The 23,976-nt window shown below is 46.3% G+C and overlaps 2 protein-coding genes across 4 annotated transcripts in view; one reads left to right on the forward strand and one right to left on the reverse strand.

The window, feature by feature from the left end:
• The window catches only part of creb5b (cAMP responsive element binding protein 5b), a 49,338-nt gene extending 39,785 nt beyond the window's left edge, over nt 1-9,553 (reverse strand). The window contains exons 1-2 of one of the 3 annotated variants that reach the window (XM_076027360.1): nt 9,419-9,553; nt 254-331 (exon numbers count right to left, since the gene is read on the reverse strand). In XM_076027360.1, the coding sequence (XP_075883475.1) occupies nt 254-331; nt 9,419-9,553 (213 nt within the window). The other 2 variants (XM_076027367.1, XM_076027376.1) reach the window with 2 other exon arrangements.
• A 61-nt stretch (nt 9,554-9,614) lies between these two features.
• jazf1b (JAZF zinc finger 1b) lies at nt 9,615-23,048 on the forward strand. Its single transcript, XM_076027446.1, has 5 exons — nt 9,615-9,749; nt 17,678-17,750; nt 18,945-19,141; nt 20,388-20,557; nt 21,047-23,048. The coding sequence occupies exons 1-5, from the start codon at nt 9,635-9,637 to the stop codon at nt 21,215-21,217; spliced, it is 726 nt and encodes a 241-aa protein (XP_075883561.1). The 5' UTR covers nt 9,615-9,634; the 3' UTR covers nt 21,218-23,048.
• Nucleotides 23,049-23,976: the final 928 nt, after the last annotated feature.

Consider the following 23,976-nt stretch of genomic DNA (forward strand, 5'->3'; position numbering starts at 1 on the left):
CACTTTAGAATTTGAACTTTGAACCCTTTACCTAAAAATAACATTAATTCTCAGGGCCAATGCTGGTGCCACAGCTCTCTTTACACCCTCAGCGTTATTTACACTTCACATTTCAGCAGTGACCCAATCCTCGGGCCTCCTTAACGCACACCTCTTCATATTACACACAAATGTACACACACACTCTCACACACACACGCACACTACTAGCACACACACCACCGTGTGTGCCCATTTGTGGCGACACACTCACCTGAGAACAGCCAGGAGCGTTGCACACGAACGGCCTTTCCTGGTCTGAGTTCATCACTCTGGCAACCTTCTCATAAAACTATTAAAAAAATGAGGGAGGGGGGGAAAAGAGGGGAGCCGGGAAAAGGAAGCAAATGAGTTTGACTTGCCCACCTGCATCTGCAGGGAAAAATACACTCATTGTGCGACGCCTGACATAAAATAGCAGCGTGCACCTGAAACAGCCGTGCGGTTATTGTCAGCGCTAAGCATGCACCGGTTCTCACGTACAGCACGACTCAACATGACACCGAGACCGACGCCTGGGAGCACGCTGCCGCTGCTGCTGCTGCCGCTGCTGCTGCTGCCGCTGCTGCTGCTGCCATTGACGAACAATGTATCGGCAAAAGCGCACCATAACCTCACGACATCAAATCTGACGGGGACAGTAATCAGCCGTTTTCCATTTTCTCCGCCGCCGCCGCCGCGCTGAAACCACCGCGTCAACAATCTCTGTCACGTTGTTTGTTCTCGCCACAGAGTGACAGAATCTGGTCTCGCACATGTGGCACTGGTTTGGTTAAAATAACAACTCCCCAGTGGTATTATGAAAATCTCTCTGTCATGATTTTTACTGCGGTGCTTTAAATGAGAGACACTCAAAATTGATTTTTTTTTTTTTTTTTTTTTTTTTTTAAGTGTCATTTTATTATGTTATTTTTCCCAGTCTTAATTTTGCACATCGGATTTCAGTTGGTCAGTCAGTTGTTTTTTTTTTCAGTCATGATTAATTATTTATCAGCAGAATGCTTCACGCTAAAACTGCTGGTTTGACCTTCTGCATATTTAGAATGAGACGAAAACAAGGAGGTGAGACGGTAGAGTCTCTAATGGGAGTGATCGGAGCCCTCCGTGAGGTCACAAAGAGCTCATTTCCAGAAATGTATTTTTGGGGTGTGCATTCTGAAAAATGGAGCAAACTCAAGACGTAAAGAATTGACTTTTCTCACTTGTGGAATTTCACTGACAGGCAACAGAAAACAAGAAAGAAATGAGCTATTTACATATTGTGGGACCTTTCAGTTTTGCAGTATTCAATAAGGATTAAATAATGTAGTTTGCATAAGTCTTTAGCTTTACAAAAAAAACACACGCACATAGGAGCTTACAAGGGCCAATGTGTATTTGTTTTTGCGCTGCCACCGCTGCCAAATATGAGCTTTTGCAAGTAATCCATTCAGCAAAGTGGTTCAAGACTTGGTCTTTTGTTTTAGACACTTTAACAATTGAGATGAAAGAGGGCCCAAAGCTTCCCAGAAAGCAGTGGGCGCCGTGCACCTGCGCTCTGCTGGAGAAATATAAATTGCAAGCAGCGACATAAAAATTAAGGGCCTACAAATTTTCTATATTACCCCGTCTCTCTCGGTGAGCTCGGGAAGACAAAGTCGTTCACAGCACAGTGGACGCATTCTTCATCCAGACAAACAATATATTGAAAACAGTCCAATTATATTTATGAAAGGCTGTCAGCAAACGCATGAAAGGCAACAGGTGAATTTTTATGCCCCACTCAGCTATAAAAAGTCAAACAATAAAGTTTAATGACAGCTTACATAGTTGTTCCTCTTAAGCCTGTTACTATTAATGTTTTATTGTTGCATGTTCCTGCTAAATAAATACATATTTCTACAAAAAACTTTAAACAGGGAAACCATCACATCTGCAAGAAGGATTAAACAGTTCTAAATACTTCCAATTAGTGTCTGATACTCATCATACGGTAACATCCTGTTTTTAATTAGTGATTTCCACAGTTGGTGCTGAGTGAAGTAGCTCTTGAAACACTGTCTGTCCAACCACAACATACACAGCAAGAGACATCAACATCTTCTTTTGTTTCATATTCTCTAGTGGGTCAGAAATGAGGGCGGTATTTTTTCGTGCCTATCAATCCACCCGCGCAAGAGCAGCACCCAAAAATTTTGCTTTGATCAAGTGCCCTGGTCAACAATAGAAAGCTCTTTAACTCAACGCTGCAATGATGTGGGGACCTGCAAGCACGAACTCAAGTTCAAACTTCTCACTGGGCCCCTGGTTGGTGAGCAACCGAGCAGCGAATTGTGTTCGAGATATACAAAGAACTCAAGAAGTCTTTGAATTACGCCTGTAAAAAAGAAAAAAAAGCACAACCTACAACTTTTCCGACAATACAACAATACTGCTCGGCAACTGATCCAGGAAGAAAGCAGCTCAGCAACGGGACCTCTTTCTCCTCATCACAGCACAAAACCAGGCCGGCTGGCGGCGAGAGACCGGTAACTTATCCATCAGCGTGAGCCGCATGTTTGTTTATACGGCGAGCGCGAGATAATAACCCAGCGTCCACGTTACTTACAGCTGCAGTACAAACACTTTGTCATGCAGCACGCCTGCTGCTGCTGCTGCTGCTGCTGCTGCTGCTGCTGCTGCTGAATGCATGTCACACTCGGCATGAAAACACTTGCGTGCTACGTGCATGCGTGCCACTTTCACAGGAAAGCAGACTCATTTGGTAAGGCTCAGTCAAAACACCACCGTGTTGTCTTATGCCGAGCGCTGCTGTTTTCCTAACAGGCCGAGCGGGCCTCGCGAGCGGGCCTGGCTGCAGAGCCGGGGAGCCTGGACAGGGTCTCTCTGTCAGAGCCCCCTGCGCTGCTCTCTGGCTCTGTCACCAGCAGAGGTAGAGCCGGGGGGGCCTCACCACTCACCTGGTTCCCTTTGACACCACCAAATCACGGGAAACACAGCTGATTCGAAAATACAGGGTCCGAGTCCAAAAACAAAAGAAAAAACTTCAGAAATCCAAGCCGCTTAAAAGTCAGCGCCAGCGTCCGGCCCCCTCGTTTTTTTGGATTTTATCTCGAACGTAGCTGCGAGCGGCTTCTTTTTATGATTCTTTTATTGCCGCTGCGGTTTTCAGACTCAATGTGAATCACTTCACTTACGTCTAGACCTTTTAAATAAATGACCAAAGAATGGTAAAAAAAAAAAAAAAAAAAAAACAGAAATGGATCTTTTTGCTTCCTGTTCCTAAAAAGGAGGAGGGGTATTGCGGGGGGGACTTGATCGTTTCATCACATTTACCAGGAAATTCAAACCAGATGACGCATAAAAACTTTTTCACCATTAATTCGTGGGAATTATCTAATAGCTTTCACACTATACGTTATTTGCACTCATGCCGCTTTTCCTTGGAAACGCGGCGCTTTGGGCTCTCATTTGATATCGATGTTTTAGTTTAGCGGGGAGGGGAAACTCGCTTACACTTTACATTAACTATGTCCTGATGTGTGCGCAGGGACGGATTAGGGCTCCGGCGTTTGATTTCAAGGGCGAGTCGGGGGAGGAATTCTCCAGGTAGGGCGCGCATTAGAATTTAAACAATATGGCGAGAAGGAAAGTGGGGTTGGGGTGCCGAGGCACACGGGGGGGGTGAAAGCAAGCACAAACATGCAAAGCAATTCAACTCTGGCTGCTCCCTGTAGCCCGGGCCTTTGACAGCACAAGTTCAAGGCAGGATCACGGCAGCCCTGCAGGCGGAGAACACAGCCCTCTTAGACAAAGTTTGCCTTCAACTGTCGCTCTGGCAGTGGATACGTGACCAAAAAACTGCTGAAGTAAAAAAAAAAAGAAGAAGAAGAAGAAGAAAAAGAAAGCCTCGAGCCTTATCAATTATCAATTTCTTTCCACAACATGTAAATGCCCTTTTTCACACAACGGTATTGACTAACATTAATCTGGCTCGCAAGAAAAATAAAACGTTTTGTACCGGAGCTGGAGAGGTCAGGGGGTCATGCATCATATAAATTCTACCAAACTGCAACTTCTTTTTTGAGGTGAAACGTGCAACAGCTGCTGCAACTGGTGTTGTCGCTCTTTTGCCGTCGCAGCTCCTGCATTTGTGCAGATTGTCAGATCGAGCGTTTCACCATCGCCACGTCAATAAGCACGACTGTTTACTGCAACAAACCACCCCACGACTATTTCCCTGTGAATAATGCAGATACGATAAAAGCTCTAAAGGCCTGCTGTCAATTCTAAATAGCAGATGTTCCAAAAGGTTGACTTTGAGGTACGGTCAAATCCAGCCAATTTGTTCTTCTCTCTGACTGAGCCTTTATTTCATTCTCATCATTGAATTGATTGCTTTAATTCACAAGGTTTTACTTCAAATTTTTAAAAAATATAGATATGTTGGTCAGAATTGACCATTTGTGCCTCAAGATCAAAAGTCAAACTTTTTCATTCGTGAAGTTTTGTTTCTGCAGCGAAGAAAACTTGACCGATTCAACATGTTTTTCCCTCACGTTCTCTCCAACTCGTCAACTCGATTCCTCGCGAGTGTTTAGCCACATTTCATAATAACAAATGTCGGAGTCAAATGAACTGAAACACTAACATCATTATCGCCAGCGGGCTTAAAGCCCACTTATATCCATGCGTTATTAACGGAGGCGGCCGACAGGGACGCAATAAAAGTGGGAGCACCGTATCGATCAGCTGGGTGGGTGGTCGCGTGACAAACGCCGCTGTATTGACGGCGCTCGTCACATAAACACGACCAACTAATCAAATGATTAAAAACGTCTCGAACCTTCTGCGGGCGCCGTCAGCACAAAATAATAAAGAGGGGGGAAAAAAAACCTTTCCTGAAAGTAACCCTCAACATCTCGGCGCTTAATCAAATATCGATCGGCCTGCAGGATGACGTAATGTTGGTTGCCTTGGCTCTTCAAAGAGGACATTTACACGGGAACCGAAACGCCAGTCTTTGATATTTTATTCCAGTTGCTGACATGACAGCAAAGGAAAAGCACCGGGTCATCATCATCATCACCACCACCACCACCACCATCCTCATCCTCCTCCTGCTGCTGGAGGAGCAGCAGCAGCCGCTCGGCTCCTGCCTGCCTGCCTGCCTGCCTGCCTGCCTGCCTGCCTGACTATCCCGAGACGGGACAGTCAGGGATGATGGTGATGATGCAAGGATCCAGCGGCGCTCTGAAACCGCTTCCAGCAGAGCGCAGAGGGGGACGAACTCCCGCACAATCTCCCGGCAAAGCTGCCTCGGCACCTGACAGACTAGACATGCCGAGCAGCGGCACTTGACTCCCGGGGGCTCAACTTCCAACAAGTCCCGGGGCAAAGCAGCAGGGACGCGCCGGCGCCGGTGACAACGCGCCTGCTCGGTCAAGTTGAGCCGAAAACGCAGCCAGGAGGAGGAGGAGGAGGAGGCGGAGGAGGGAGAGAGGAAGCATGAGGTCGACGGGACGACAAAACACGCTGTTGCACGGCAGGAAAAACAAGGAGGACAAAGTAGCAAAAGGCGCGTTTCGAGAGGGGGAGAGGCGCAACACAAACCTGCAGAGGCGCATGCACGGCCCTCTGCCGCGGCGGCACGGCGGCTCTGGTGGAGGGTTTACTGTCTTTTCCAAAACTCACCAAACCAAGTGTAGAAAACGTGAAGCGGTCGCTCGGAGGAAGAAACCACGTTGGACTGAGGAAAGATTACAATACGATCTATTTAGAGAAGCATAACGTCACCCCCCGGGTGACGTCACGTGGGATTCCTGAACTTCTAAATCATTGCGGTCCGCTCGGGAGGCGGCGCGAGAGGGGCGGGGCTTGTGCGGAGCTCGCACGCCCAGACGAAGGCGCGCGCCCTCGCGCACGCACGGACAGACGGAACCCGCCCGCTGGACCCCCTGGAGTGGGTGTGGCGCAGAACTGGCTGCTCACTGATGACCAATCACACGTTTAAAAAGAAATTAGGGGCGAGCGTGCGTGTTCATCGCTAGACTTAAAACACCGGCGGTAAATATACATTTTCTTTTCTTGCAATAAGTGCAAATAGTGGATCCTTGCTGGTTCCAAAGAACGGGAGTTCCCCGGGAAGTGGCTTTATAGCTGATCAGAAGTCAGAACATTAAAGGCGCCGCCGTTAGCAGCAGCACGTCCACCGTCTGACCTGCTTATTCCTCAAGTCCAAAATAGCACAAGAGCAAGCGCTTGCCTGGAGCTTTAATTTTCAATAAAATGTGATCATGTTAGAAGATCATTTTTACATCAGTGTTTACACCTCTTCCAAAAGGACCTTACAGGTGGCTGCACACCTACAGGCTACCTGGCCATTGTTGTACCAGTCACATAATCAGTCCTCGACGTGGACTTCACTGGCGGATCGCTCGTTTTGAGATGGACACGGTCAGGATGAGAGCGAGAAAACACACGAGGTCCCACCTGATATCAGAGGAAGTCATGGGAACCTGTCTGAGCCAAATGTGAGCCGACATCTCGCAGGTTGCTACGAGGGCTCTGTCGTAAAAGCAGTGTTAAAATGTCTCTTCAGGTCGGTTAAGGATTGTGCAGACATGCTTTATGGAGTAATAAACCCCAAACAGGTGGCCCTCTTTCATAGTCTGATCACACTTACTTTTTTCATCTTGACTTTATCGAAAGTTTTCCCCGAGCGGCGAACAGCCAGTGAACTATCCACAGCTTCTCTGGCCAGTGAACATAAGAGGCACATTGTTGTGTGTGAAATGTGTGCCTGCCTTTGCTATAGTGCACGAAGAAGAAGAGATTTAAACAACTTTGAAATGCAAAGCATTTATGGCGGAGCTGTGTTTGACCCGCTGGTGCCAACTGGCTGTGCCTTTTCTTTCTCTCTCTCTCTCTCACCTAAGGTGTGGGTGAGGGGGGGCAGACACAGATAGTGAAGCCATCCCCGGCTCCCGCAGATTAATGGCTCGTCACACACACTGAGAGATGTTTACCGCTGGCCAGCGACCACTCCACTGGACGTGCTAAGAGCTCTGTCACTGAAACAATAACGCAGTCTGAAAAGCCCCCATAACTCAGAGCTCCTCCGCCTCTGTCTTTTACCCCGAGCTTTAATCAACGTTTATGACATCCTTTTGTCTCTTTATTGCCAATATATTTCCCAACCAATCCAAACATTATGCTCCCAGAGGAGCAGACTATTAAGGTTGAAAAGAGCCGATACAGCACAGGTCAGTGACCCACACTAAAGCAGATTTGATCTATATTATACTAAACCTTTTTATTATTATGCCTCTGTGCTTTTGCGAAAGATCACCTTGGGAAGATTATCCCCAGTGAGCACGCTTTGTTGCAGCAGGTGCCACGGCTGAAGGGTTGTTTCCTCAAAATTTATCGACAAAATATTAAAAAACGCTCCTCAGTGTTATTATTCCGTTTTGACAATTTCAAATGTATGTTGACCTGCTGCTGTATGTTGGCGTCTTGTTGAGATTGTGTGTTTTGCACCTGCTGGAGCAAACACATTTTTTGAATTCCGTAAATGCTGGTACATGTACATTACAATGGTACATTACAATGTATAAATTCTGCGGAGCAAATTGAGATAATTCTCATGTGTCTTGTAATGTAGTTTGCATTGCAGAAAACGGGGGTATTGATAAACTGTCCATTTTTACAGTGGATTAAAAAAAAAACATACAGCAACAAAAGAATTCAGATGACATGGAGCTGCCACGGGCCCATTTATAAAGTGTGATTTGTCAGATTTATTTGTAATATAGCAGATTCACACAGATAAGAATGTAGATTTCTTTTAGGCATGGCCAACATTTTTGGCTATCACAGTGTAAACAGAAATGCGCTTCAAGGGGTTTGTCTGACTGTCCAGATTGTCTAGTGTCTTAGTGAGGAGGTATCACTGTGTTTGATTAAGATCAAGAGTTCAACAAGTGACTTGTTAAGGAAAGAGTGCAGCATAATTTACATTTCAGCATTACAGCACTGGTGAAGTTGCTTATCAAAGTATGCCATGGGGCAGACAAATATTTATGACAGTTAAAAATAGACTCTTTTGTGTTTTATCATATTCTCATCCTCGTTCAGTAGAACTTTAGGTTTTTAATAGGTCCTATGTCTCCAGGTTTGATGTTTAAAATGACAACTTTGGGGTTCTGAGGTTTGGGGTTTTTTAAGGGGGAAAACTTCAGTGAAACCTGATTCATTTTATACTCTTAAAAAAAACTGTAGACCATTATGATGGAACTGAAAGCCTAATTCAACAACACATATGTGCTGTGAGGGTTGCTGTAGATAACCCTGGTGACACCGCAGCACTCAAACACTCAACCTTATACACACGAGGTGGCTGTGGAATGGTGCAGCCTGTCTGATGACTTGTTGCATTTACAAGAGCACCAGATGCTCCTCTATCTACATTTAACACATCACTCCTCGTCTCAATTCTGGCTTATATATACATAAAAATGTATTTAGAAGTTACGGCTTGCATTTATCCAGCTGTTGTTCCGAAAGGTGTCACAAAAATGTTTACGAAAAAATGTAAAGATTGTCTTTTCAAATCTTAAATAACTGCTTCTCTCATTCTTAACTAGTTAAGCTTTACCACGGTGTTGTATCATTTTTAAAGGCTTAATCAGCAGACCTACACAGAGAACCGACAGCCTTGACTTCTTTATTTGCTGAGCAACACCGCCACACCGTGGTCGCAGCTATTATATCACTACTTGTTGATCCAACGTGTAACTTATCGAATTAGTAAAGGTATTACTTATCATTTATAGATCGGATAAACGTTAATACCAATTGATAATGGCAAGAAGTTTATTGATTAGATTTTTTGTTTTGTTTTAAAATAGATGGTCGTCTTCAGCACTCCAAACGACTTATAAAATAATTGTATCATTTTTTTTTTATCGAAGATGTCTAATTTTAATGAGCGTTATATTCCAACTTTTGACCATAATTAAAAAAAATATGTGAGTTATTTGAATGCAATCAGCCCGCTCATTAAGTTTGTCATAAGTTTGTAAAGCTTTTAATTACGTCTTGTGTGAATTGTTTATTTTAGTGTGTTCACAATGCACAACCAGTTCTGTTAGTTAATTGTCTCAGGAAACATTAGATCAGTACAATAAACGGCACTGATAGGTGTTTATCATCAACGGGTCCGATCATAGCGACACTTCCGGTTCGGGTCTTCATTTAAACTTTTAAAAGAATCCATGTCGGTACAAGTGCCAATATCTTTCTTTTGCACTGCGACAAATCCGCGCTCCGCCAACAGTCAACTCGAGTGCGTCCGTGTATAATTTTTTTTTTGTTGTTGTTGCAACGCGAGTCTTACTTCCGGTGGCTCCTCCTGCTGCTCTCTGATGCAGCTTGTCACCTCACCGCTCCAGCTGTTCCCACCGCTGCTGCTGCCGCTGCTCCCTGCCTGCCTGCCTGCCCGGGTCGCCGTCACTGCCACCGCTACCACCATCTCCACCCTGCTGCTGCTGCTGCTACTGCTGCTACCTTCTTCCCCTCTTCATTTCTCCACCCTACCAATGCGGCAGCGACCATGAGCGGAATCGCCGCCGCCTCTTTCTTCTCCAACGCTTGCAGATTCGGGGGCTGCGGGCTGCACTTCGACTCCCTGGCCGAGCTCATCGTGCACATCGAGGACAACCACATCGGTAAGCGCCGCCGCCGCTGCAGTGCTGGCTGGCTAGCAATGGCCGAGCTCCGCGGCTAGTTAGCCCGCTAGCACAGCGACTCACTTCCTGCGTCATGACAACCCTGTTGCTAGGTGTGGTGGCGCCTCGGTGGTTTGTCTGTGTTTTACGCGTTCACACGTCCGTGCTTCGAACACCTTTCGGAGTGACTTGCTACGTGTGTGCGGTGGTTGTGGGGGCAGAGACGCGCCGGAGCAGGAAGAGCGTCTCCGTCCCTCCGCACGCTCGCTCGCCCCGTGCAACTTTTGGTGCGGCGCGCGAGCGAGGCCCCCGCGCGCACAAACTACCGCTGTACGTACGGAAGCGTCTCGAGTTGCAGCGTGCACGAGACACCGGAGCTGTTTGATCATCGGGTCGTGTCGCTGCAAGTCGCTCGGTGGTTGGCTGCGCTGCAAGACACTCCAGCTGTCATGTGTTGCTTTAATAATCGTGAAGTCTTATCTCCACACTCCTGCATTAATACATCTTGTGATTTTTTTTGTTTGTTTGTTTTGTTTTGTCCTGTTTTTTTGTTTGTTTGTTTTTTTAAAGAAAAGTCATGATTCTATAAAAGAAAACCTCTGAATTTGCACAATGTGACTTGCCACAGGATATTTCATTATTATTTTTTCCTACGCTAGGAAACAACAACTGATATCTTGATGAGATGAGATGATAGACTGATTGTTCTCCTCATTGCGAGATCAATCCATCAGCCACTTTTCACTTTTATGTGTCTGGTTAAGACAAGTTTGTCTTAAAGGACACACTTTAAAACAGCAGTCATGTGTCCAAGTGCTTTCTTAGTAAGACATATCAACAAGAATTCAAAATGCTGACACAAGTCTGAAAGTAAAACACGGGACAATGCAGAGAGATCAAATTCAGACCACATAAACACTGTGTTTCTGGGTGGCAGAGCTGTTTGCTCTGTTAGTTTTTAGGTGCAGCAACTCAAACTGTGTTCTGTCACCTTTCATTTTAAGCTCTGCGTGCCGAGCGACCCTAACCAGTGATTGGTGGTCAGTCGGTCTGAGATGGAAGGTGCTAATATAGTTGTCATTTTTGTGACAACCGATGATGACCTTTCCGTGTTGTGACCATGGAGTTAAAGACAACATCACATTGAAACTGATCCAGACTCGTGTAAATGAGAAGAGAAACAGATAAAAATGGAACTGATTCTGGAGCGCTTCATTCAATATTTTACATTGAATATGGCTGTGGTGTGTTGTTGTCGTGTGTCATGGTCTTTAACATGAAGCCTATTTAATATGCATCAAATTAAACAGTCCGGCAATCATCAGCATATGGTGATGTGTCCTAGACATGCGTGTTTGTGTGACAGCATACACACAACAGTGTTGGCATACATGCGTGTTGCGTTTACTGTCCATGTGATCCACTCTGAGAGTGTCTGAAATTGCGGTTCCACGAGGTTTATGTTACTCTGATGTTAAACGAGGTGAACGTTGCTTGATAAACGTGGCAGGATTAACAGCCCTTAGAATAATTGTATTTCAGGCATTAAAGGGCCTCGCTTTATATTTTGACACATTTGGCTCCCACACGCGTTTTCCAATCTTAATATTTCAGACTGTGAATATTGAAGCTGACAGGGTACAGCTGTCTCTGATGTTCTTGTTTGTTGCATGACTGGCTTTAATATCCCCTGCCTGCTGATTGCGTGCTTGACATGTGTCTGAGGTGTTAGCCTCAGAAAAAAACGCCACCATATGACTTATTGGGGAATAATGAGGCAATTAGTTGGCTTCAACTGGAAAAACCTTTGCGTCCGCTGGCCAGTGCCCACTCTGAAAAGTGCGAAATCTTGCGCGCGGTGCCAAGTGCCTGTGAAGCGTAATTACAGAGCGAGTGCTTTATTTGGCCTGTCTTCCTCCTCATCTGGTGGCCGGCTGCTTCAAGCACATTCTGCTTTATAATTAGTGACTGGAAAACAGGCCCACATTCTTTGCCCTGTTCTCCTCAGTCAGCCTGCTGTTCAGCTCTGTGACCAGGAGGTGGCGTTGCTCTGCTATTGGTTGAGAAAGCAGCGGTAGGGTTTCCTTTTTTCATTCGAGGTGCGACTTGCCTTTAGTATAAGAATACATTTACATTTTCTCACACCATGTAAAATTATAATACTAAATTTGCACGACATATTAAAAAAATCAAAATATATAAATACATTTTTAAAAAGTGGCAGTCAGAAAGGGGACTTGTCCATTCTTCACTTCCTTTGCTCCACTTCCGGCAATTAGTTTAGTTTTAGTTCATTTAGTTTATTTTGAACATGTTAAAAATAAAATTTAAAAAAAGATAAGTAAGAAGATGTAAATGTGGATGCATTCGAGGAACAAAACAAACAAAATCAGAATTCAAATAAAGACTTTTATGTTCAAAAAGGATCAAGAAGAAGTTCAAAAACTTTTTGTCATACTCCCTTTTTCTGTCATTTAATATTGTACCAAAAATAATATAAAATATGATAATATCGTGTGTGTGTGTGTGTGTGTGTGTGTGTGTGTGTGTGTGTGTGTGTGTGTGTGTGTGTGTGTGTACATACATATACATGTACAATATATACGAATACACACATGGACACATAGATACATGTACAATCACATAGATCGACAATAACCTATCCCAAATGATGTCACAAACTGGCAACACCCCTTACTGGTGGAACAGTTTTTAGCAAAATAAAAGCGCTATCACCAGTTTTTTTATTGCCATATTTAGGTTTTGCCCAATGCTAGGGGTCATGGAAAGGCAGCTAGTCGCTGCTTATCATCTCTGCGCAAGTGAAGCTGAAGCTTCATAATCTGAAAGAACTTGCATGTTGAATGAGCTCAAGAGGACTTGCTAGATGAAAGTCTAGTTGAGCTGTGTGCGCTGCAGTAGAAGGACTCCAGGCTCTGTGAGGCCATAAAGCCTGTTTACTTTGTCTCCGTGCAACCAGAGCGAGCCACTGTGGAACAGAAGCAAATAGTGGCCGTGTTGTTTGGGGCCTGTGTGTGTGTGTGTGTGTGTGTGTGTGTGTGTGTGTGTGTGTGTGTGTGTGTGTGTGTGTGTGTGTGTGTGTGTGTGTGTGTGTGTGTGTGCGCGCACACGATGCAGACTGAAGGTGACTTTTGCGTCCGGACCTGGGCCTGCGTTGTGAGCGACAACAGGCTCGTTTGTCGCCAGGTCTCAAATCTCACGTACGACACACACACACACACCCACACACACACACACAGAAACCTCCAGGGAGGGGGAAACGGGGTTAAAAAAAAAAAAAAAAAAAAAACTTCTGCGGAAGTAATAAATTTGTGCAGCAGTAACTAGTTCCCTGATCTGTGCACCTGGTGGGCCTAATTACATTTCCCTCCCCCCACCACCACCCTAACCCCCCTTCCCCCCCCCCCCCTCCCGACAGCAGCGCTCCTGTTCCTATGTGGCGGCCGGCACCACCAGGGGCTCCTGTGCTCACCAAAGCGTCACTCACAGGAAATAATGTGCTGTGTGTTGTTGACGCTGGACAAGATGGCCGCAGCTCGCTGGACAAATGTTCACAACCGTCAGCTTTATCAAACTTCTTAAATTGCATCAGTATGAACTTTGCCCTCTCTTCTGACGCTGCGTTAGTTATTCAGAGAGCCGGTGTGACCGCGATTGGCTCATTTCAGTGTTTTATTTTACGTCGCACCACAAGTTAATTGTGGACCGCTGCGTAACCCTGACCGGTCTATAAATTCTTTGAGGGAAGATGCTGAATTCACCTCAGACACTCTGGAGTTCAGCATTTTAAACGATTGTGGTCACTTGGTTACATGCAGGACGTCTCCCAGTTTTGATTCAATATGCACGACCAGTCAAAAGACTGTTGACATTGTAGATTGTCACTCAAGGCATTAAAACTATGACTGAACACATATGCAATATATATGAAACAAAAATAATATTTGAGATGATTTAGAATAGCCACCCTTCATATAAAATATGTATATAACATAACTTTACTGTCGGTATTTAACATTTGTTTCTTTTTCCACATGAATCCACATATCTTGCTCATATATTTGATGTCTTCAGTGTGTGTCTACAGTGTGGAAAGTAGTCAAGATAAAGAAGAAACAGGTGTGTCCAAACCTTTGACTGGTGGTGTAAATGAAAACATGATAGTTTTAATGCAATGTGATATTCATTCATTCATCTTCTATACCTGCTCTCACCGGCCCTTTGGGTGGCGAGGCTCTGCTGGAGACAATCCCATTTGTCTCGTGTTATATTCAGAAGTTGAAAAAAAATAAACTTCTGTTCCAGATTTTTAATAATGTGATATTTCTAACCTAAAAGAAAACACGCCTTCTTTCTGATTTCCTCAGACAAAACCCCTGCTCTATTCCACTGTCGGTGATGATGGTCAGGAATCAGCCATGTGTTGTTACCCGAGAAGGACAAATTGAAATCACAAAGTCACAAAATTCAAACCACACATCCAGTCAGAGCAGCTGCACGCTGACGAGTCATGACGGTGGGCTTTTAGTGCGAGTCATCACCACCGCATCTGAGCCGCAGCCTGAGCTCACGTCAGCCTCCATGTGCTTCCCTCCCTCCCTCTTTCTTTTTTAAGTAATCCCACCACAAAGGCAGCCTGCACATGGAGCTTTGACTCGGTTTCATTTCCTCCTCAGAGGTCACATGGTAATGAATTACCTGTGCCACCACTCCTGGTAATGTCCCCCGCTGCTCACAGCCGCCATAAACATGTCACCATAATGCTCAGCACTCTGCTCCGCCCAGCGCACCACCGCAGCGCGCTGCCGGCCGCCGCCAGGGGTGACGGAGAGATGCAGACAGCCGTCCACATGGGAGAGGGAGCCCTGCATCTGGTGTGTGTGTGTGTGTGTGTGTGTGTGTGTGTGTGTGTGTGTGTGTGTGTGTGTGTGTGTGTGTGTGTGTTGAGCGCGTGTGTGTGTGTGTGTGTGTGTGTGTGTGTGTGTTGAGCGCAGGCAGGCAGGATCGTGGGGAGCGTTATTAGAGGGCAGCAGGCGTCACTTCCTCCGCCGCCTGAGGACGGCTCCTTGTTGTTGATCCTTCCTCCGTTTCCTGTTTCGGGACTAATGAGAACGTGGCGGCGTTGCATCACGGTGGCGCTCGTTACACTGCGGCCTCTCCTTCAGCCGCCGCCCGTCAGTGGCCACTCAGGGTTATTTTTCAACGACGGGGCTTTAGATAATATCAAGCGTTCGATACGTCGTTTCATGGGAAAAATGTGTTTTGTTTTCTGTCGGTTAATGTTTATCCGAAGTTCCGATTCAGCTTATATAGAGATCATTTATCTTTCCAGAGTGCGATTTTATTAAAAGCAGATTTTTGATTGGGGGGGGGTGGGGGTGTTAAGGCATTCTTCAAGGTTCCCACGATCATGGAAAACCTGGAAAGGTCATGGAATTTGCAAATGCCATTTTTCCAGGCCTGAAAAAGTCCTGGAATTTTGTAAAATAACTAAAAGTTTTGGGAAAGTCATGAAATTTGACCGAGTCTTTTACAAACCAGCGGAATGCTAAGCCCAGTAGTAGTAGTTTAATGTAATTCATAGCCGTTATTTTAGACCAAGACAAACACTGTGTCTGTATTTGGAAGCTTTGAAGCAACAATTGTACCATAAGGTCGTTTAAAGGCCGTGGAAAAATCATGGACATTTTTTTTTAAATTTGAAAATTAGTGGAAACCCTGAGTCTTGTTTTTAAAAAAAAAAGAAATTCTACCGAGCTCTAAGGAGCTTGGTTGGTTGTTGCTGATATCAGCTGAGGGCTTCCTGTGCTCACCAGGGTTGACTGGTCATGACAGAAGGACTTGAAGCTGCGTCCTTCCAGTGGGGCTGGTGGTGGGCCACCGAGGTGGGACCACCTGTGGAGTTTGATTAGAGGGCTTCCCATCCCTCCGTGCGGCGCCTTCATCCCTTCATCCCAGGCCCTGCACTGCTGCCGGTGGCCTGCAAAGAAAAGCAGGAGTCTGGGGGTTGGTGGGGTGGGTGAGTGGGTGGGGGTGCTGGCCCCTGCAGGCCTCCACCTCTCCCCCCTCAGCCCAGCCCCTCCCCCACCTGAGGTGTAGGTGATTTACAGCGTGTGGGAGCAGATTGATCCACCGCCGCCGGGCCTCGCCGTCAGGCTCATTAGGGGATCTCGCTGGAGGGATTTGGAGCCACACACACACACGCACACACCAGCACAGTCTAGTCTCAACACCACCTCGGCCTTCTGGCGGGGCAGCAGGGGGAGCGGCAGCACGGCACGGCACGGCTCAGCTCGTCTCCCCGGGCGTGTTTCCATGAGTCTGGCCCGGGGGAGCAGGAGAGGCGCGCTGTCTTTCTAATAACACTAATGAAACACTTGCAAAGGAAACGCCGTCAGGGGGCGTCGCTGCCGTGTGACCGCACGCCCCTGGCATTCGGGCCGAGCCGGGCCGAGCCAGGCCGAGCCGCTTCCGATGGTGACTCGCTCTCAGAAGCGCGATGCCCCCTGACAGATCCCACTGACTCAGAGCGCTTTGTGAAGGAGTTGCGTGGGTTCAGTTGGTTCACCAGTCTGCAGCACTTTGACACTGCTTCCTGGACTGAATCAAGGCAGAACCTTGCATTAGTGTGTGCGTGTGTGTGTGTCTAAAGCCAGAAGATTTCTTGTTTTATTCTGAAGATAGCAAACATTTAAAGCAGCTTCTTGGAATGGAAACACCGCCAATTTGAATTTTTATAAATTTTGATTATAAGTTTTTCGCAAAAATTATTTTGCGAAAAAACTGTCATGGAAACACAGCTATTTGTTGTTTTTCCTTAAGAAATATATGAAAATATAATTTAATGCAGTGAGCGCATGACAAATTGTTTTTCTTTTGCACCTTCAATCAGGAATTTCAGCTTTTCTTTTCAATTATTTTCCCTAGTATCCAAATATTTCTGAAGCTGTGATTCATCACTCCACAGCAGCAGCCCACCGTGCGTAAATGAGCCTGTGGATGGAAAAAAACGCCGTGCCAAACCTTTATTTTTTTTTTTCTCCTTAACCACATGGGGGTAGCAGCCTGTCGCGGCTCCACCAGGGGAGCGACGCGAAGGCCGGCGAGCTCTTTTATGGGGCATCTCTGCTCTCCCACGCAGGCGGCGGCAGGGGAGCGAGTGTTTGAAGTGAGGCCAGCTCCACCTCGGGGTGGCTGCTGCGCTGGGTGGGGGAGCGCCTATTGTTGGGCCTTTTAGCGACGCTGAGCAAGGCGGCGGACGTCTGGAGGCGCAGCGTGGGGGGAGCAGCGGCCCGCTTGGTGCATCCAGAGCTCTGGCGTACCAGCGTCTACGCTACCAGGCAGGGGTATCAAACTCAAATACACAGTGTGAAACAATGTAAGACTTGGGGCCAACGTTGATATTCATCTAAAAAAATCTTCCTCCAGATAGAACCAGGAACCTTTTTATATGGAGCCAAACGTGTTTTGCCTCAGTTTGAATATGCAACGAGCAAAGCTTTATACTATATAATAAATAACTTAATATTATACACATGTAAAATCATCGAAATAAATAAAATGTCTATAAAAAATTGTATGCAGTAAATTCAACCGAGGGAACAAAAGTGCGCCTGGGTCGAGAGAAAGTGAGTCAGGAAAGCATCAGCATGACAAGAAGGAAGCGGAGCTCCTCCAGGAAGTCTGAAGCAAACAGTCTCCCAGACGAGGACTCTGGTCTAGACGGCAGTCGCTGCTGACGTCGTGGTCCAGTGTTTTGCTGCTGCAAACTGCTCAGTATCCTGAATTCTGAGACCTTCTCGCGGCCCGTCATCACCACTTCCACCAATTAACCATCCTGAAAGCTATCTCTGGGGAAACAACATATTTAACCTTCTGTGTTTTTCTGTCTCCTTGGACTCACTCAGACACAGACCCACGTCTTCTGGAGAAGCAGGAGCAGCAGCAACCCACTTATGTTGCCCTCAGCTACATTAACAGGTAAGAAGTAGATCTGCTATCAAGACCCTTTCCATATTTATTCCATTTTTCAATTTTTAAATGCAAAGAAATTCACTCTAGCACTGTCTTTCAACAGTAATATGTGAACTCTTTTGAAATGAGAAGCGCTGTCCTTCTTTTCCTTCCTCCACTTTCACACTATTGAAATGTTCCCCTTGTGACATCACATTGGGTACTGACACATCACCCAGGTTAGTGACAAAACACAGCCACCTTGTTTTTAATCCTCCTCCGAATGAGTGGCAGTTACTATAAAACCTTCATTTTCGCAGGTAGCTAAAACTTTTGAGCGCTTTTGAGGGAAGCTGTAAACAAAGAGCCTAAACATCCTGCGTTTACTTTATGAATAATTGACCATGTGAGGCCCCTCCAGTGGAGCCCGAGGATGAAGAACCAAAACTCAAAGTATTCCTTCTTATTCTCGTGTGAGATGGTCTGGAGCAGTTCCACACTTGTCCTCCGGGGGGGGGGGACGAGCCGCTCGCTCTCTGGTAGCCGCTGGGCTTCTTTTATTGGCCCGACGATGTCGTCTCAGTCTCTTTGATACGGCACTCAGATGGCGGCGGCACCAGGCCAGCGGTGCAAGGGGCTCCACCGCTGTCTCTGACACACACGCACACATACACATACGCACACGCACGCACGCACGCACCATCGTTTTGATGTGGCTGCTGCTTAATTTGTTAAATCCACTTGTGCTTTACGGCGTCTGCGTTGCCGTTTTGACTCTCTGATTGACGCTCGCCACTGACTTTACTGTCTGCCATAAAGCCGCTGGTTGTGTTTTTGATGGGAAGAGAGCCAGTGATGTTTTCTTTTCAACTGGAGCGACTCGTCACTCCTCCGGGAGGAGAAACGTCTCCCGGCAGCCCTGCTGATTTTTATTAAAGGCCCCTTGTGGAACATTCTGAAGCATCTGCTGGCCTGAAATGACATCCAATATACCAAAATGTGTTTCAGTTGGATGACGATGATGTTTTCAGTCTGACGTCCCATAGCTGCCGTAATACAGGAGTGTGACATCAGAAAACAAGGGATACGCTTTCTGACCACTAGCTGCCGCTAAATTGCACCTGCTGGGCCTTTAATAAACCACAAAAACGGTTTAGCCCTGACCACTCGGACCATCCTGACCACCCCGACCATCCTCATTCCTCCCCTGTGGTCCTCCAGGTTCATGACGGAGGCGGCGCGGCGAGAGCACGAGGCCGTGAAGAAGAAGGCGCAGCCCAAGTTGTCGCTGGCGCTGACGGGCAGCCTGTCCCGGGGCAACGTCTCCACCCCGCCTCGCCACACCAGCGGCAACCTCACCCCGCCCGTCACCCCGCCCATCACCCCGTCCTCCTCCTTCCGCAGCAGCACACCCACAGGTACGGCCGCCGCCGCCGCTGTCTAGCCTGGAGGAGACGTTTCAGCTCCAGACTCACTGGTCGAGAGACATCTGACCTGGTGAAGGAGAAGTGAACTCCTGCCAGGAGGACAGACGGGAGAAAGAGATGGATGGATAGATAGACGGATAGATGGATAGACGGATGGATGGATAGATAGATGGACGGACGGACGGACGGACAGATAGATGATTGATAGATAGATAGATAGATGGATGGATAGGTAGATGGGTACATAGATGGATGGATGATAGATGGATGCATAAATGGATGGATAGATGATGCATAAATGGATGGATAGATGGATGGATAGATAGACGGATGGATGGATGGATAGATGGATAGATAGATGGATGGATAGGTAGATGGGTGCATAGATGGATGGATAGGTAGATGGATGGATGGATAGGTAGATAGGTACATAGATGGATAGATGGATGCATAGATGGAGGAATAGATAGATAGATGAATAGGTGGATGGATGGATGGATGGAGGAATAGATAGATAGGTGGATGGATGGATGGATGGATGGATGGATAGATAGATAGATAGATAGATAGATGAATGGATGGATGGGTAGGTGGGTGGATAGATAGATAGATAGATAGATAGATAGATGGATGGATAGATTTTGGTCTTGGTTCCACCATCTGAGACCACCTGGTGTTTGTCCCTCCAAGTATGTAGAGCTTCCAACCAAGGTACCTATTTTCGCAGATGGCTGTAAACAGAGGGCTAAATATGCTTTTGAATAAGTAAAAGTAAAAAAACAACAACACTACACCACACTGCAGTGATGTCATCATCAGTCTTCCCTCCAGTTGCTTTTCCCATCCACAAATTATTTCAGCTATGCAGCTGCTGAGCAGCGTTGGGCTCTCAGGACTCTCATGGCACGACATCCTTCATAATTAGCCGACGAGACGATAGAAGCTCAATAAAATCCATACATTCTTTCCCACAACTGATGTTTTTTTCATGTTCAGTATTTTTCCCGTAACTTCCAGCATGACACATGGAGATTATGGGAACGCCGGGAATGATTCACGCCACGTATTGGCCCCCGCAGGCTGGAATGCCAGGGCTTCACCCACCGCCGGCGATGAGCCACAAAGAGCAAACACGCACGCACACACGCGCACACACACACACACACACACACACACACACACACACACACAAAGATCTCAACAGCGGTTTTGATGAATGGCTCCTCCCTCCCTGTAGGTAGCGAGTGCGACGAGGACGACGTGGACTACGAGGAGTCGGACAGCGACGAGTCGTGGACCACAGAGAGCGCCATCAGCTCCGAGTCCATCCTCAGCTCCATGTGCATGAACGGCGGCGACGAGAAGCCCTTCGCCTGCCCCGTACCGGGCTGTAAAAAGAGGTACAAGGTGGGTTCCTGCCGGCGCAGCACTTTCACCTTTTAATAACGACACTGCAGATTAAACAAGGTGTGAAATATCCCGGCCAGATCAGACAGAAACTGCGGAGACGGTTTCCAGTCTCGGAGAGTGAAACTGGGATCTCCCGCTGCTCCAGAGCATTTCTGCGCCATGTCAACATGGATGCACGCATCTCATCCACTTCAGTAATGAAGAGGGTTTTTTTGTGTTTTTTTTTTTTTTACAAGAGTTTCCATTCGCATCTGGCGTGTATGTGGTTTAGGAGAAATTATGTGCAGCTTGAGAAAATTGCACGGCTGACGTGGACAACAGTTAAGGGCCGACGACTTCAGTCTGAGGCAGCAGGCGGCATCAGGGAGCCAAAGAACCAGGGAGAGAGAGAGAGAGAGAGAGTTCGCACGCCCAAGTCCCCAAAATATATATTTTTTTAATTTATAAACGTTGCCGCGCATCTTTGTCTCCTTCCAATGGCTGCAGAATGTGAACGGGATCAAGTATCACGCCAAGAACGGCCACCGGACCCAGATTAAGGTGCGCAAACCCTTCAAGTGCCGCTGCGGGAAGAGCTACAAGACGCCTCAGGGTCTCCGGCATCACACCATCAACTTCCACCCGCCCGTCTCCACTGACATCATCCGCAAGATGTAGCGGCTCGCCGCCGGGATCCCGCTCCGGGCCTCCAAACATCTGGACAGCAGCACCACCACCGCCTTCAACATCCTCCTCTCTCACTCTCATACTATTTTTGCATGATTTCTTTTTTATGTCTTTTACTCTTCTTTCATTTTTTATTTAGAATGTCAGATCTTTATATTGTTCACAGTTTTGTATTTTTGCACACTTAAAACTATCCGTTTTGATTTTATTGTTGTTTTGTTTAGTTGTGGAAGGCTGTTTGCAATCAAGAGAGGAACAGAGGGAAGACCCTGCTGTTCTTTTGTCACTGTTGCGCATTGTGTTTGGGCAACACGGTGGCACAGTGATAGAAAAGGCAAAGAAAATGGATGGACAAAGTATGTTTAAGGGGCAGGAAGGAGAGAAAAAGAATTCATTTAGGTTAAAAGGAGGAAGCTGGAAATAGTTGATGCCCAGGAAAAACTCTTCGTTCATCTGCGTCCTTTCAACATGAGCCGTCTGTTTTTTGTCAGCCTTGTTTTCACTTCCTGCGCCAAAGCAAGATCTCAGGTGACGTAGACAAGCGTTTCACCGCCACAATCCCGCCCAGACGTTCTGACGGTGCGTTCGCCGCTAACCGGGATCGTTGGCGAATTCTGTGTGCCATCGTTACTGAACTTTGCTGTAGGTTCAAACTGTTTCCCTCTCGTTTTTCAGAGGGAGTTTAGCACTTTTTTGAAGCAGCAAGTTGCCAACGAGTCAACGTTTTTGTTGGGTTCTCTCTCTTGCCAGTATCTTTTTGTTCTGTACAGTAGCTGCCAAAAACAAGGCACACGTGGCTCGTACCTCTCGGCCAGAACGACATACGCCAAGCGTCCAGTGTTGTTTTCAGTATTTGTGAGTGTTCTGGATGTACAGTAGTTGCCTGTTATAAAGACCATTCCAATCAGCAGAGGCCCCTGGCCTGCGTACATTCTGACTACTCCTTTTGATTACTTTGCAGCGAGGGAGAACATTGAAGCCTTGGTTTTATCAACAGGCAGTGATGTTACAGGGGGAGAGTCAACCCTACAGTCAGACACGTAGGATTCCTTCCTGCTTAAAGTGCCATTCACCCAGCCAGGTGCTGCTGCTGAGGTTCAAGCAGTACAAAAAAAAAAAAAAAAAAAAAAAATGTTGTGTGTTCTGTGCATTTGCAAACAAGGTCTTTGCTGGTGCTGTTGTGCAAACCAGCCTGTCAACACTGCTGTTCAGCATGGAAGACACTAGAATCGGCCTGAAGATTTAAAAAGGAAACACTGCCTGTTAAGATGCAGTAGCATTACTCTAGCAAGCACATTCACATGCAAATACTTCCTGGTTATGTGGCTCATGTTTGTATTCGCACTCAAAATTTGCCATCCTTGATTTTGGAGCGACCTGTCCCTTTAACCATCTACGCACCCTGCACATTCACATCATCACCTTCATGTTTGTGTGGCGTGAAGGCGGAAAACATTCTTTTAACGATTGTGCAGAAATAAACCCCGGACCCTGAACACACCACCTCACACATGACTGAGGCTGAGCCAGAAGGACAGAGTTCTACTGCCTGGACGGAAGAACCGAACTGCTGCCCAACTAAGAACGACGACAATGTTTTACTGCCAGTATGACAAAAGTCTTTGATAGTGTATAGTGAATGTATTGTCATGTGTTCAGTGCATTAAATTATATTTTCATACATTTCTGGAGGAAAAACGACAATACAGTTTCAAAAGGAAAAAAAAACAGGTTGTGTAGAGACAATAAAGGTGACGTACTGTATTACTTTAAGAAGCTGCTTTAAATGTTTGCTATCTTTAGAATAAAACAAGAAATCTTCTGTCTTTGGAGTCTTTGTGTTGTAAGCCACACACACACACCAGAGTTATAACCAGACTTTATTAGTTTATATTGGATACATGAATGTCACTTGACAAATTAAACATACTGTAAAATAAGTTAAAGTTGGAACGGAGAAGCAGAAAAGAAGGGAGTAACTGAAGAAAAGCTCACCATGCGCTGACTAGCTGATGATATGCAGGTTGAACAAGTCTGGTGATCTCAACCCAGTTGAAAATATAGAAAGAAAACCTAACGTTAACACAAACCTATAGTACACAAAGGCCCCAACAACATCATTGGCTTTCATTTTTTTTTTTTAAAATAGATGATCTGATGATATACTTTATAATCATGACTGCGATCGGCGACTGGCTGCTGCTCTGACAGAGTGAGCGAGAGTGAGACTCGTACCAGGATGTTCAAGCAGGGAACCATTTGGTTGGATGTGAGTTTCAGTAAACATTTATCTCTCTCCCTGATTCGTTACGTCCTGTCGGCTGACAAATCTGTGAGCAACCATTCAAAATTTTAAAATTTAGTGTATATGTATGTTAAAACAGTCTTATGCTATCGTCCCTCAGATCTGCGACTATGGAAAGCTATCACCCCTCCCCCCACCCACCTCTACCCCTTCCCCAAAACCAAGACCCTAAATCTGCTGCCCCCCCCCCCCGTCGGGGCGCCCAGCCATGAGCACTGGATTAGCAATGTCATGTTGAAAATATCACATCACCTCTAAGTCGAAATAACAGAGCGAAGAGTCAGTAGTGTCCTAAAGAGCAGATCTTTAGACCATGGACATGCAGAGCAGGAGGTTTGGATTTTCCTGTTATTTGTTTTTTTACTTCTTTATCTTTTTTGAAAAGTGGCGACAGGAAGTAGGCAGACCGGATGAGCTGGCTTTTTTTGTGTGTGTGTGTGTGTGT

The sequence above is a fragment of the Nelusetta ayraudi genome, unplaced genomic scaffold, assembly GCF_046127955.1.
Source record: "Nelusetta ayraudi isolate G7.1 ecotype Tasmania unplaced genomic scaffold, CSIRO-AGI_Nayr_v1 ptg000003l, whole genome shotgun sequence".
Lineage (NCBI taxonomy): Eukaryota > Metazoa > Chordata > Actinopteri > Tetraodontiformes > Monacanthidae > Nelusetta > Nelusetta ayraudi.

Excerpts from the sequence above, each read along its gene's own strand:
- jazf1b (XM_076027446.1), top strand. The coding sequence starts at position 9,635 with ATGAGCGGAATCGCCGCCGCCTCTTTCTTCTCCAACGCTTGCAGATTC. Across the intron at positions 19,142-20,387 it reads CCGCAGCAGCACACCCACAG|GTAGCGAGTGCGACGAGGAC; the intron begins GTACGGCCGCCG and ends CCCTCCCTGTAG. Across the intron at positions 20,558-21,046 it reads GCTGTAAAAAGAGGTACAAG|AATGTGAACGGGATCAAGTA; the intron begins GTGGGTTCCTGC and ends CAATGGCTGCAG.